Below are 16,100 nucleotides of genomic sequence, written 5' to 3'. Positions count from 1 at the left end.
CATACATATGTAAAGAGTACTATTATAAAATGTAATATATGTAGCTTTTTTAGATGCAGTTGTATATAGAGGTAGGTGACCAAAAGAATCTGTAAGTTTGAATTGTTTAATCCAAGTAACAGACTATAAACTAGATAGGGAATTCAACATGCATTCTTTTGTTCTATAAACATTTTACTGTTCACAGAGGAGTCTTCAAGTCCGTTCAAAATTTGTTTCGTTCAGGAACCTGACGGCTTGTCATAGATTACATCGTATAAACTGTCATGGTGTGTAAAAATTAATGGCAAACCAGCCATATTTTGTTTCTCCAGTAAAATATATATCATATCTAAAACACTTATTAAAAGTCCAGTGGCTGCTTTTATGGTTGCTCTGTTAAAGAAAAGTTTTGAAATAGTTGGATTAGTTTGTTTCATAAAATTTGGCTAGACATGAAATAGCCTTCTTCTTTTACTACTTTCCAGTTTGACCTAACATCATGTTTCCACCACAAAGATGGAAACCTAATTATCTAACTTGTCAATATTGGGTTTTGCAAAGCACAATTTTCTTCTGGTGTAATTTTCAGGACTGATTTGTGAGTTTGACTGCTCAATCTCTCACAATACTGATGACGTCTGGGGTGATACAATGGGCAACAGAGGTTCTTGCAATTTAAGTCTAATGTCCAAGAAAGGTTCCTTCACTGCCTCTTTTTTAGATCTTCCCTAATTAGTACAACTGGCTGTAGGCTGTAGTATATCTATAGTACGTCAACTGTGCCAACCTGTCATGAGAAAAGTATGGTGGTTGCCATTGCTTACCTCTCGTGTCTGACTTTTCTCTGATCACCCTGATCTGCATATTTGTTCCAGGTCAGGTACTCTCCAAAAAAAGTTATGTATACACCCAACTGAAGTTTAATGGACCAGTAATAATTGATTAAAAATTCAGTTTGTACGATACAGGGTACCCCCCATTTTTGTCAAAAACATATAAATTTTAAATACAATAAAAAAAAATGAAATAATAACTTGAATGTATTGTTTATTTAAATTTCTGTTGTTCATACAAAAAATTTATTGTTACTCTATGACATATTTTTTACAGTAAAACATTTGAAAATAATTGGGTAAGCGGTTAAGGTAAAATTTTACAGGAGGAGAAGAGGACCCTGCCCTGCTGAGCTTACAATCTAGGACGTTTGCTTTTGCTTTTACCTGACAAGTGTTGCACTTCATTGCAATGTGGGATGAGGTGCTGTAGTGCAACAAAAGGCTGCCTTTTAAATTTTTTTCTTAGTTTGCACTAACTCAACATATTTCTGTTAACTTACACAATAGAAAACATGGCTCTGATAGAACTTTCTCTCCGGGAATCACCAAGAAGTGCCTACAAATGCATGATCGTGTCTGACCTGAACATAAACAGCTACATCGGGCTCTCCCAGTGTACCCTATAGCGCGGTCCAGCTCTGTTATTATTAATACATGAAAGCTAGTGTACTAGCCTTCATTCCAAAAATACTGTGATGTATAACAAAAAAAGGAAAAGAAAATCAGAGGCCCAGCTTTATCTCATAGCTTCTCTCAGTAGTTATTTTATCTATAAATGGCAAACACCTGTTCTCCAACAGTGTAAATGTAATCAAAATTGTTGCAAGCACTGATACAATAAACAATCTGCATCCATCAGAGAGAATATAGTACATTTAGTTAAAGTAGATTAAAAAGTTTTTTTAATAAGTATTTTAAATGTAACTATTACTATCCCTTTGTTACATTTTTAGGAAAAATCCCAATTAAATATTTTCCTGCCATGCTTTTTGTGTTTTTTTGCTACTTTTTGATATTTATAAAAAATGTTTTTATATTTATGTCATTTCAATTCAAACAGCCTATGAAATAATTAAAAATTCCTTTATTTTGTTTTGAAATATCTTTACCATGCTATGTGCTATTTTGCTGTCAGAAAAAGTAGAAGTAATTGCAGATTACAGTTAGAACTTGATTGATGTAGTCACATTTGTTTTTTTTATTCATTTGTTAAAGTGAAAAGGTGTCATTTTTGTACACCATCCCAATCTGTACATGTACATTCTGATGTAATCTCTTGATCTGTCCCATCTTGGAAGGGGGGGAGTATTTTGGTATTTTCGTCTAGGATCTTGTCCTGGGAATGGTCTTAGTGTTTTTGGTAAAATGTATAATCCTAGTATTTCTTCATGTTTGTGGGTTTGGTATGCTGCATGTGCTGATAAGAATCATGCTCATATGAAGAAAGATAGCAGAGAATTGCAAATCCTTGAACTTCATTGCCCAATTATTAGCCAGGGGCAGGGAAGTGACCAAGTTATATTGCTTGACTGCAGTAGGAAAAAGTTAGGTCACTATCTGGCTCTGTGGTCCTGTATGGCTGATCAATTCAAAGGACATGGGTGATCCAGAAAACCTGGAATGGATCGGATCCAGGATTCAAAACATTTGTTAATAAATAGCAAATCACTTTTAAGAAATCTATTCCAGGTTTGCTGGATCACTCAGTCTCACTGATGCCTTAGAAAGCCTCAGCCTTAGAAAGTTTTAATAAATCAGGTCTGGAGACTCCAAACTCTTCTAGTAGATTACACACCTGAGCACTCATCCACTCAGGTAACACACACCTCACCTTTCCCAGAAGTCCCTGGGAATATAATGCCTCTGGCCAGCACAGGTAAGCCGTAGCACATCAGGTCCTTTTTGGGTGAGGTTTCCTCCTTAAGCAGATTTTGGGGTGGAATGAAAAGGCTCATCCAATTTTCCCTTTCATTCTATAGCCCAGGACTATGGAACATTTTCTACCAAACTTGCAACCATTGGTTTCTGTACTAACCTAGGGCTTCTTTCCCAGTTCCTTGCCATCGGTCTAAAGGGACCAGACGCCAAAAATGGTGGAAATATACCAACCACCCAGAACCCATTCCTGCAATCCTTTTCTCCTTTAAGCATAATGTAGATAATGTACAGAAAAACAGCCAGATGTTCCAAATGCATGCTTTATGTATAAAATATAAAATATTCATAGGTAACCTTTCATACTTACCAGTTGAAGTGGTTAGATAGTTGGAATTAACTTATATTGTTTTATTTTTGAGATCTTAACATAAAATTTATCAAAGGTACAATATACTGTATATTCATTTTAATGTAACATTATTCTTCATTTACAGAACCATGACTGGAAGAGACATACGAACATTTGTAACAACGCACAGAAGCAAAGACACAGGTATAGTGTTGTATCTTTTTTTGTTTGTAAAAGCGAACAATGAGTGGATAAAAATCTATTGTTTGTAGGTGAGTCATCCAATAGTGATGGCACCAAGAACATACTGTATATCGTTTGCCACTGGAACTTATCCAGCAGTTTTACACAATTGACATTAAAAGACTTTCTTTGTATAACACACTGAAAAATACAAGAGAAGAACACATGAATACAAGAGGCATGATGGAAGGTCATACATTTATGACACTATTTTTGTAATGAGCAAATATTATATGGCAGAATTGTTTTTGTTGTCAACTCGTTGCCAGTGTCATTTTTTGTAAATCTACCCTTTAGGTGAATGAAAAGAAAAAGGCCAGCATTGCCATTTGTCTTTCCTTTAGACAACAAACAGATGTTAAATATACTTTTTTCTTTTTCCATCCTTTTTCCATTTATGTGATCTTAGTAATTCCTTAAAGTTTAAAATAAATGTAATTTCAATTACTAAAATGTCATATTAGTGTTTACTCTTTAATGTTTTTTATTGTCAATAAAAGTCATGTAGCAAAATAAAGGTAAGTACCGTATTTTTCGGCGTATAAGACGCACTTTTTCTTCCCCAAAACTGGGGGGGGGGAAGTGGGTGCGTCCTATACGGCGAATGCATGTTTAAAAAATAATTAAAACCGGTAACATACTTACCCGATCCCGCGATCCTGCGTGCTTCTCGTCTTCTCTTCTCTACTCCTGGCTGCAGCAGACGCAGCGAGGAGAAGCCTGCACACGCGATCCCGGAAGCAAGCGTGCCCCCGCGATCCCGGAAGCAAGCCGGCGGAGAGAAACGGACCAGTAAGTGGGAAGGGACGATCAGCAGGGGATAAATAGGCACAGAGTGGGGAATTTATTCTCTTCTGATCACTCTGTGCCAATTTATCCCCTTCTGATCGCCCTGTGCCAATTCATCCCCTTCTGATCACTCTGTGCCAATTTATCAGAAGGGGTTGAATTGGCACAGGGTGATCAGCAGGGGATAAATTGGCACAGGGTGATCAGAAGGGGATAAATTGGCACAGGGTGATCAGAAGGGGAATTTAAATTGGCACAGGGTGATCAGAAGGGGAATAATCCTTCAGAATCTTTTTTTTTTTAGATTTTCCTCCTTTAAAATTGGGTGCGTCTTATATGCCGGAGCGTCTTATACGCCGAAAAATACGGTATATGCTGCTTAGCAGAGCTAACCTAAAGTGAGCCTTTTGCTTTGATCTGCATGTACAAAGTATTGGTTCATATTCAAAAAGTATTACATGGATGGACATGGGTTTGTCCATCAATGGATTCGACTTTGTACATGGATTTTGTGGGGTTTTTATACATGTCACATGTCACCCCTTGATAAAACCTGATGTGGAAAGCTGCAACTGGCACCATCAAGAAGCCAATCCAAACCAATATTGTGAATTTGCCACAGACATAGTATATATATAGATTGGAATTAGCTGAAAAAAGATGGATCATTAGCAAAGGATGAAATAAAAAGTGAAATTTAAAAAAAAATAAGTTTCCTGAACGAGACTTTAGTAAAGTTATCCACTTAGGGTTAAGGTAAATCTAAAGCCAATACTTTTTATAAGTCTTGGATAGAGTAGGTAATTGTTGAATTGTCTTTAATGTTTTGCTTTTTGCACATTGGCATTTTTACCTTTACTTCCATTCTTAGAGGTGCATCAGCAAGTGAGCAGAAATCCCCTCTAAACAGATGCCACTGGAAAAACTATCTCCATTAGAAGATTTCCCCTCACATACCATTTTAGTGACAGCTGTATAATTTTTTTTTTATTTTACTTTCCTTTTTAACATGGGGGAACCCCTTATATAACTTATGGTCTTAAGGAATTAATAATTACTATATCCACAGCTCACAGTGTGATGGTCAATACGAAGAATGCTTCTTACATTGCTGGCCAGTGGGAAAAATATCACCTTTACAGATTGCCAATAGATCATTGGTGCTCATCAGTTATGGAACCCCTAGCAACCTCTGGTGGAACCCTATGGTTGAGAAACACTATGCTATAATTATATATGTACCTTCTGTTTAGCAGTGTTTCACTGTGGGTATTTTGTATTGCATGTATGAATTGACTGACTAATTAAAAGCATTGCTTTTCCTTTGTGTCTGATCTTTTATTTTCAATGGTAATTTGGCATAAAAATTGCAACACCCCTATAATTAGAAGATCATTCCATAGTTACGGGACCCTGGTTCCAAATTCATATGTTATAAAACCAATACAACATTCTGACAAGGAGAGGTATATGAAAGCCTCAAAGAGGCTCACAATCTATGTCCCTACCTCAGTCATATGTCATTAACACAGTTCAAAGTCAATTTTGGGGATAAGCCAGTCAACCTAACTGCATGTTTTTGTAATGTGGAGTACTCGGTGGAAAACGGGGGAAACTTGCAAATTCCATGCATGCAGTGTTCAGGCCCATATTTGAACCTGAGACCTAGCGCTGCAAAGTCAAGAGTGCTAACCTCTGAGCTACTGTACTGTACTTAAAAATTTGTGTCTACCTACCCTGGAACTCTAATACACACCAATCTTTATTTGGGAGAGATACCCATAAAGAAAAATGAACTCCAAACAGATAAACTTTGAGTTACAGCCTTATTTCTCTGAAAATAAGTCACTTATTTATAACAATAATAAATGTATACTTGGGAATATTTGTCACGTTGTATGGCATATATAACTATGTCAAGATAAACCTTTTAGTTTTGAAGGTTTTGCAAAAGTAGAGTTGGACACTATTGACTGTTACAGCTCACTAAAAAATGTCTCCCTTAGGCTTCAGAAACATCAGAATGTGTAACAAGTATGTAAAAATAGGATTTTAAGATAAGTTTTTTCCTCCAAGTGCAGCCCGTACACACAGCTCAATATCTACAAATGCTGATTTGGAATTACATTTCTCATTATGGGAGAGGTATAGAACCTGAGTCTATAATAATATGATTCTACTGATCAGAGTCTTGGTTATCTCTCAAATTGACCATTAATGTGAACTGGCAATCAAATATGAGCTCATGATACATCTACTAAATAGCTTTTTAAACTGATACATAAGCCAAAATGCTCCTGTTTTTGAGAAAGTGAAAATCTTTTTGGAAAATCAACAGGGAAATCACCATTTTTAGCATTAACTTTAATGGTCAGGTTTTCTTCTTGATGGAGGTGCTCTAAACATAAGCTTTTGCTGACCCATTTTGCCAAAAGTTCACTGAAAGCCAACTAAATGCAAAATTGAACAAGGCACATGCAACTAGCATTCAGGTTGATAAGTGAATACAACAGTGTACATAAGTAAGTGGTGGATAAAATACTTGTCTTATGGGCCAAATGTGCTTGCACACATTCTAGATCTTACTACCTCTCAAGTGTGACATCCAAAAAGAAACAAACAACAGATGACAGACTACATTTCCCAGTATTCCTGTTTTACAGTAGAAATATTTGTGTACGTTATGGGACAGGACTGTAGTCATGGTTAGTAAGTTGTGGACAATTGAGAGACCTCAATCTATTGCAAAGAAACTGATAGACATGAGGAACCATTTGTAGGTAGTGTAAGAAGTGAGCAATCGAATAACATCAATCTATTACTAAGAAACTAAAAAATAGGAGAGGCATTTAGCTGCACAGCAACAGGCTGAGCAATCGGGTTTATAAGATTGGAAAGTTTAGTTCTAAAATTATTGCCTATAATTTCCATTTTTTTGGCATGCCTAAAGAATATGCCTGGAAATTCAATTTAAGTTTTCACTTGACCTAAACTTTTAACTGGATGACATTTAGTTTGCCAAAACACTGTATATCAAAAACAATTTTAATGCTGTTTTCACCTCATTCTGTCATCGTTTTTTGTTTGTTTTGTGCTGTTGATCACCACAATGCTTTGCACAGCCTCTTCCTGCACTCAGTCCAGGTCAAATGCACAGGTTTACTTTATTTCCCTATCCCTTACCATCATATATTGTATACCTTACATTCATTCCTTGTTTATATTATTCAATGGTAATCAAAGTAAATACACAGGACCTACAGCTTTGGAGAAGCATTGCAGTGCTTCCTTTGCTCCTGGGAGGTACATGTAGCAAAATAAACATAAATATATGTTGTCTGGGAGGGCCAACTTTAGAGCCTGTTGCTTTCCCCTGCACATACCAAAATATTAGTTCATTTTCTTTAACAATAATTTTATTAAAGTTTTTGAGGGGAAAACATAATATAGGCATGGAGTACAGCAAATTAATAAAAGTAACCGGACAATGGCAGCAAACATGTATATTCTCAAATGATACTGTGGGGTTGTACAGGGGATATGACACATGGAGTAATATTGTTCCTGAATTGGAGCATACAATGCAATGTTAATTTGCAATGATTGTTACTTTTGCCATGCATCATTTTCTTTACTCTGTACAAGTCAAAGAAAATGTCATGTGACTGCATGGTAAATGGATCTGAAACATCTCAAACGCAAGTCATTTTTTTGTGAAAACACCTTAAACCATCCTGCATTTGACATGCTTTTAACACATAAGTGCACTAACCTAAACAAAACATACAATACTCTTTATTTTTCAAAGTCTGAATGTAAGGTATTGTCACACCATCTTCTATGGTCTTGTATTGTTAGTGCTGGACTTCAGGCAGATAATAAATAAAAAACATTTAATCTAGTTGTGTATTTGTTTATTGAATTGTATTTAAATACAACTAGCATATAGCTGAAACAGTCCTCGGCCATTTGTTGGTGGTCAACTGGAGTAATGGGCCTTTATTAAAGCTCTCCAATAGTGGTGAAGATACACTAATATGGGAGAACCTGGGTGATCCTGGCTGGGGGTTTGCAGGCTATATCAAGAACAGAACTATATCGCACAAATTTGTAGTAGCATCTAATGGCCATTAAATTTGTTGCTCCAGAATCACTGAATTTAATCACTGGAGACTTGCAACAGAAAATATTGATTTATAGCTAAGTGCAAATTTCTCCAAAAGCAACAAATCAGTAAAAAAAATGAGCTATTTACCAAATCCATACAAAATAACTATGATTTCATTGTGAGCAGTTGAAAGCAAGAAAAATTACAAGAAAATAGCTGGGAATAAATTCCCCATGTGACTTTACCCATATATTTGCTCACTCTGTGATTGATTTATTAAAGCTCTCCAAGGCTGGAGAAGATACACTTTTATCAGTGAACCTGGGTGATCCAGCAAACCTGGGTTACATTTCTTAATAGCCATTTGCTATTTGTTAGCCAATGTTTTTAGTCCTGTAGCGGATCCATTTCAGGTTTGCTGGATCACCCAGGTTAATTGATAAAAGTGTATCCTCTCCAGCCTCGGAGAGCCTTAATAAATCAGGCCTACTGTGTCTCACTTGACTTGGGGCACTAGGCAGGACTTGTTTATTGAAGTCCTTGACATTAATCTACACTGACCCATGGCCTAACCTCCTAATCCAACACAGCATACCAGGTTTGCCTTCACTCTCTCTGTAGTATATTTTCATTATATAGTTTCTAGGCATGTGCATACATTGAACTGTCATTGCCTGGAAGATGGCCATGCTGATGTCTTGGTCGTAAACATATTCTGTGTGTCTATTTATGGGAAAATGTGTTTATTCTTATAAATGTTTTTTGTATCTTTTTATATAGGGAGTCTAATTATTCGTATGCAGAATGGAATCAGCAGTTCAAAATACAAGCCTGTTGATTATCAAAAACTGCGTGCAGAAACTGAAGCCAAAAAGTTAGCATCAGCAGGTATTCAGCTAAAGGTAAGTGTTTTTTGTGTAGCCATATATATGAATACAATCACTTTAAAGCTGAATTCTGATCATTTTCAAAGGGCTTATGCATCCTGAACATTGGATAAAAGTTTGTATTTTCTAGACACAAAAAAAAGCAAATTCTGTCCAAACGCATTACGCATTCACTTTAAAGAACATATTATACATTCCCTTTAAAGAACACCTACAGAGTACATTGATGATGTAGAGGTGTGCTTTGAGCGAACATGTGTATATTCCTGTTGTTCAGTATGGTCCATAGATTGATGAACAGCATTAAAACATTTTTCTGCACTTATGTTTTTCAGTCAGCTCTTCCACTTCCATTTGATGAAATTATAAACCAAGGTCTCCCTAGAGATCAAATGGTTCAGTGGAGAGGCTACGCAGATGGGAAGGACACATTTCACAGTTTACACAACATACATAAAAGGCAGTTTGTCAGCACATTTAATATCTGTTCCATCCATGTAAAGAACAAACTCCTTTGAAGAAAAAAAAATGCATGGTTGCTTGTAAAGAGCAACCTGAGAATGCTGTAAATGTCTTTAGAAATAATATTCACACCTACAATTTAAAATATTGTAAAGTTTATATGTTTGATTTTTTGTATTTTAGTTTTTTAAATACCAGTATTTGTGTAAGAATTTTGTATTACACTGACAATTTATGATTTATATTTATACTGTACATAGAAGTAATTCAGGCATCATTTCATTTAAACTCTGGTGAAAAAAAAACTTTGCCCTTACAGCAAGGCATAACTAATTATTTTCCAAGGTGAGGATATACAAGGTAATATACTTACCTAATTCCTGGCTCCTGCAGGCTTGCACGTTTTAATGCATACTAATACTAGACCCCTGAAAATTCATCCCTTAACTCCTGACAGTCACAGTTCTCTGACATAATTTATACAATGCAGGACCAGCAATCCTGCATTAAAGAAAAGATGCCAAGGGTCTACTTACATTCAGAATATTGAAGAGTTCTGGCTGCCGGCTGAGGTATAATGAATAAATCACCAAATTTATCTTTAGGAAATAATGTACTATCCAGAATACTTCATAAACTGATACTCGGCCAAAAGATCCTTTTGTGGCCAAAGAATAAATATTGCATATCTATTGTGTATTGTACAAAACTTTTTTTAGTAAAGTTTGCAACTAGTAAGGGATTTATTGCAGAAAGGGTCAGACAATGTCCCTTCTGCAATAAGCATTCTAGTCTGTCTGATCACTGTCTGTCAAAGTCTCTGTGCATGTGCATGCTTAGCTCAGCATTGGTAGCTCAGATACCTGACACATCCCAGCTTCTGCTGCAGTTGTGGGGACTGAATAAACTGCTCATCTTGAGTCTTAGGTAGAAGCTTAGTGATAGCAGATATAAAAGTTAGGTCTTGTTCTAGGATGGATGGATGGGACAGGCACTGGTTTTAGTTTTGATCAGATTGATCAGCATCATCATTCATGCAGGTGTATTAGTCCTCACCAGCTGCCTGCAGCAAAGCCACCTAAAACCTTGTGCTAGAACCCAAGAAGTTATTGTTTTGCTGCTGATAGTGAATCAGTGAAGACTGTCAGAACAGTAATTGGACTTTAGCCATCATGAAAGCAGAAAGCCAGGAATAGTAAAACAAACCAGACATTTCCTATTGGCTTTGCTGTCATTTGCAGCAGTCTTTATCCTGTCATTGAAAAGACAGGTTGGGAAACGGTTTTATGACAGCCTAAATATTACTAGTCAACACACAAACGGCCTGTGTCCATGTGTCAATGTCATCCAGGGTCCTCTGAGGTTCTGGCCCTAGGCTCTCTGTGCAAGTTTGTAATTTCATCTACTATCACATAGCTCAGCTTTCGCTCATTGCTCGCACCTCCTGCTTTGTAGAAATGGGAATATTTACCCATTACTCTGTCAAATCCTCAGGCACTGATTATGCTGTATGCTCATAAATGCACCAGCTATAGAAAGCAGGATTTTCAGTACAGCTGAAGAATCTGTTAAAGTACCCTGTTGCCTGCAGACTGTGTAGACATCCATTTGGATTTTCTGACTTAATATTCTTATACTTTCAGCTGATGAGAAACTTTTGGCTTAGAAATTAGGTTTAAAATGGCTTATGTCTTACTGCTGTTATTAGTTCAGTTTTGCGAACTGAATTCTGCTTTCTTTTTACCTTTACAGAAAGAAAAAAGTAACAATATATTCCACAAACCTTATCCAGAGAAGGGTCTTCCTTTTAGAAAAACTCATACAAGGAAGCTGTTTTATCTTCCTTATCTTTTGTATCTCTGTCCTTCAAGTATTAAAATTTACAGCACAGGCCTGTCTGCCAAGCGAAAGACATTTTTTTTTTTTTATTACTGTTAAGTAATTGCAGGTCCATCATGTGTGTGGACAGTGAATGGACACAATGGAGAAGCAGCACACTAGTGAGCTTGTCTATCAGCATGTGCTTTTTAGCACTTAAACAATTTAGCAAAAATGGGAAAATTTTTCTTGCCTGAAACTGGTCCCAAAGATGGTCGGGGGGGGGGGGGGGGCATGTCCGCTGGAGTTGTCTTTGCTGTAACAGGAAGGTCACTGCTAGTGGTAGTGCTAGCTGACATTGCCATCCTCCTTCTAAGCTGCTATAGAACATAAGATGAGTGTTTAATTCACAAGAGTAGGGCCATTGTTTAGGTATCTTTCAAAAGGTGAAACCATTCCTTTTCAATGTACAATGCTGTTTATTGATTTAGCTCTGAAGGCTCTGTATTACTATAGAATATTGCTGAATAACTGTTTTCAGAGAGGAGAGAAATGCATTCTGATTACTGTAATCTTATAAAATTTAATACATATAAATTTATTACATGCATTTATCTTCTACATTTTGTTGTATTTAGTTTTCAAAGCTTTTTAAACTGTCCAACATTTTTCACAAGGTCACCCTGAAATATTGTGACATGTTATTTCTGGTTGTATTTGTATAATTGTTTCTTCCTGTTCACTCTCTGCTCTGATCCTGGTCTGTACGACGCTCCTACATGCAGGTACTAGCAGGAAGTAGCGGAACAGGAAGACATAAGCCAATGTAAATAGTATTTATGTCAATAATCATTAAAAACAAATTAAAGCAAAAGGAAGTCCATCAGACCACAGAGATCTTAGCAGGCAGATACAACAATTACATAGCTAAGCTAAGGTTTTCTTCTTCTTCAACACATACGGAATAAGTATAATCCAGTGAAATGAATTCCAGTGTATTGTCTATTTGTCTATCTATCTATCTATCTATCTATCTATCTATCTATCTATCTATTTATCTGTCTGATTATTTGAAGTAATAGAAACCTTACAGAGATGTGTAGCATTCTGGCTTGAATTGTAATAGTACAGAATTACATCTCAGTGTTAGCTATTTGTCTTGCAATCTTTTCCTCCTAAAGCTCTGAGCTCAGTGCTGAATACACTAATAAAATGATGCTGTTGGGCTCAGCAATGTGCCTGAGAGTGATTACAGATAAATAACAGCAAAAATTTCTGTCCCTGATACAGGCAAATTCTCTTGTGGGTTTGTAGAGACCAATGGTTGTTCTCAATATACAGCAATATGAGTAGAGCCTTAAGCAACTTATTTGGTTTTAAATTAAAATAATAATAACGTGCCACTATGATTGGTGATACAAGTGGTGTTGGTATGGGTGGGTGGACCCAGCAGTTGTAAAAACTAATTTGCAGCTCTACTCCCAGTTAAGGTGCCTATAGGCTTAAAATTGCAACCCATGAGCCATTGTATTTGGAAATGAATATTGTAATATGAAAGTTCTCATCATGCAAGCTTGCATGTTTATTTATTATGAAAATTGGGGGAGTAAGCTTTGTAGATAGCGCTACCACTGGAAGACAACATCAAGTAGTCAGAAGAGCTCTTTCTGCTTAGGTTCAAGCACTGCTTCATTGTAGGAGGTTGCATACCCCCATATTCATAAGCCCCAGGTATTTTCATCTGGATAGACGAAGGAGCAGTGGAGGAGAATGGTATGTATCAGTGGGTTAGGACAGCTTCCAGGCACTGTCACTTTAAAGCAAGAGCACCGACCATATAGCCAGCATTCTGTTTAGATGTGTGTGCAAGCAGAGGTCCTCTAAGGGCCAGTTACCACTGTAATTGTTTGCATGTGGTCTAATTAAACCAAACCACACACAAACAGCAATAAAATTGCCCTATTTTGTTTATGTTATCTTGTAGGTTGAAGTTTAGTAAAATCAGCTAAGACAGCTAAACAAATGCTCCTTGCTGCTCAAGGAATGGTGAATTTGGGACACCTCAAGATTATGTGCCTGTCACCTACCGGTATTAGTGCACCTATTAGTAAACTTGCACTAAAACTCATTTAGTCTTATTTACAGTTTGCTTGAGTCAAAGACTGATACTGCAACCAGACACAAACAACAAGCATATGTAAATGAAGTCCATCAGTAAGAGCCCTGTAATTAAAGATCTAATATCTAAACATAAAATAGTAAAACATATAGTCATATATAATTCAAATAAAGATGTCATCATTACATAACACATACAGTACACAGATTTATTAATAGTAAACCAATAAAACCTAATGAGAAAATTATTTTGAAATCGAAATTAAGATAACATTAAAAAATGTATAGTTATTTAGTCTCTGACCAGAGAAGATTAAAAATTCCATTTTCGTGTGTGATTAAACTCAGTAAACGTTAATGAATAATCAACTGAATCATGGCATAATCCTTCTGTTAAATTAAGATTCATAATAAATCCATAGGGTATGCCAATAATTAAAGTGCTTTAAAAATAAAAAATAGATTGCATCAATTATTATAATCTAGTTAATTTAAAATGACATTCTGACAAATATAGTAAACAATATCATAAATATCAATGAAAAACTGATAAGCAGCAAATAATAAAAACTGGATTTTAAAAGAAATATTGAGAAGTACAGAGACTGCCATTCTTAGCAACTAAAATGTTCAATTACCCTGGCTGTTATGCTGATGGCACATTGGTGGGAGGTACATTAAGTTGAGATAAAATAATAATATGGGGAATAGGGAATTGGCATTCTTAAATGGAACTAAACCCATGCCACTCACCTATCCGCATTCCATTGCAGGGCACCGCCATCTCACTTCTTTTCTTCCTCCCAGAGATGATCTTCGGCCACCTTGATTGACCATGCTGGTATAATGTAACTCCCATGCCTGCATTCATCCACGGCACACGCAAGGGAAACTGGATTGTCGGGTTTACCTGGCAATCACAGCTGATGCTGCACATGCACAAACATTGATGTTTAAGTGTAGAAGGGCCCTTATATTGGTGGTCAGTGTGAGAGAAACCATTTTCAAGCCTCTTACACTGGTGGTCAGTGGTATAAAGTGCACCCTAAAACACAACTTTAATAAAAAAAAAAAAAAACAGGTTTACTTTCAAGGAGCCCTTAATCCCTCCACAATTGGATTCCAGTCGGTCCTGCACTGTCCCGGATTTCTCCTTCATTCCGGTATTAAGGAACCAGCGGGTGCTGCCATCTTCTTTCATCCTCTTGCTTCTTCTGCTTATGTCACCTGATCTTGCCTTGCACAATTTTTTGTAATTTTGGGAAGAATCCTGCAAAAGGAGCAACCTAAAGCTACCTGGGATACTTGATGTGTATCCCAGGAGGCTCTGAGTTTCCCATTCAGTTTTCAGGGGGTAAAGATAAAAGGTCCTCCCCTTTAAATTAAAAAAAAAGACATTTTGATATTATATACAAGGGTTATCCACTCTTTTTATAATGTTTAGAATGTCATGATTGGTTCGCTTTAAACTGGTCAGCACCCCACACTGGTGGACATGTGTGCTCCTCTTTTATATAATGTTTAGAATGTCATGATTGGTTCGCTTTAAACTGGTCAGCACCCCACACTGGTGGACATGTGTGCTCCAGTGGGTACTTATTTCTCAAGAAGTCCTTAGCAAACTGTGAGGGAACCCTATAGTTCTAACAAACCCTGCTCAAAAAAGGCTTACCTTACATAAAAATCTATCTAATACAAACTGTTCTTTAATTTGCATTCTGGCTTTTGGTGTATGTCGATAATAAAAAACGTAAAATAGGACAATACAATTTAGATAAGGGAGCCTTAAAATGCCAAAGATTTTGGCCCGGTGTGGGTTACATTTTGGGATTTTAATAATCTGTAGTATAGATTGTTCATTTGGAGACTGAAGAGAGAGATAGAGAGCCTGCTGAGAGGGATGTGTTTATGTAAAGTATACATCAGAGTCTACTGAAACTGCTATTACATATTTAATGATTTCTGATGTTTCAGAAACTTCTGTGACTTCAATCTTATCAGTGGAATATTTGAATTCTTAATATCCGGTGAGCCCATACCCTCACAGGAAAAGTATGATTATCAACTTCATACTACACATAACTCTTAGATGTAATGCCAGCCCTAATATTACATTTGTAAATGAAAAAAGTACATTCATTTATTGAAATACAGACTTAAAGACATACAGAGTAATTTTGTTCTTGTTCTGCTTTGTTTTTATTTAGCTTCAAGTAAGTTAGTTGATTAAAGATTAGGACTGTGCAATGAACTCAGAATAAAATGACAAAGGAGAACAGAAAATTATACCCTGACTTACTGCTGTAACCTTGCAGTGTATTTGGAAATCAGAGTAATTAGTGATTTCTGAAGCAAATGGGACAGCAGCCAGTTTTAGTAGACACGATTAAAAGAGGAAGCCCATTGTTGGGTCTTCAGCAATTGCACTATTAATGTCGTTTTATTTGTTTCATTCATGTAGATTGTGCTAAGAACGTTTAGTTACACATTTTAAAAGCCTCATAAAAATCTCTGTCCTTTATTTAGGTAAGTTAACTTACCCACTTGGCATACAGTTTTATTTCAGATCCCTAGGTGACCCCAGTGTCATATATATTGTAATTGGTTAGAAAAAAGTTCAGTGGCTTTGA

The 16,100-nt window shown here is 36.4% G+C and overlaps 1 protein-coding gene across 4 annotated transcripts in view; it reads left to right on the top strand.

Moving 5' to 3' along the window:
• CCDC148 (coiled-coil domain containing 148) overlaps positions 1-16,100 on the top strand; it is a 117,306-nt gene that overhangs the window by 21,954 nt on the left and 79,252 nt on the right. For 3 of the 4 annotated variants that reach the window (XM_072418191.1, XM_072418190.1, XM_072418189.1), the window contains 2 exons: positions 3,191-3,249; positions 8,966-9,087. In XM_072418191.1, coding sequence (XP_072274292.1) covers positions 3,195-3,249; positions 8,966-9,087 — 177 coding nt within the window. In that variant the 5' untranslated portion in view covers positions 3,191-3,194. Of the gene's footprint in view, positions 1-3,190; positions 3,250-8,965; positions 9,088-16,100 lie in introns of those variants that run through there. The other variant, XM_072418192.1, reaches the window with a different exon arrangement.

The sequence above is a fragment of the Pyxicephalus adspersus genome, chromosome 7 (genome assembly GCF_032062135.1).
Source record: "Pyxicephalus adspersus chromosome 7, UCB_Pads_2.0, whole genome shotgun sequence".
NCBI lineage: Eukaryota > Metazoa > Chordata > Amphibia > Anura > Pyxicephalidae > Pyxicephalus > Pyxicephalus adspersus.
This window is presented reverse-complemented; position numbering and strand designations above follow the sequence as displayed.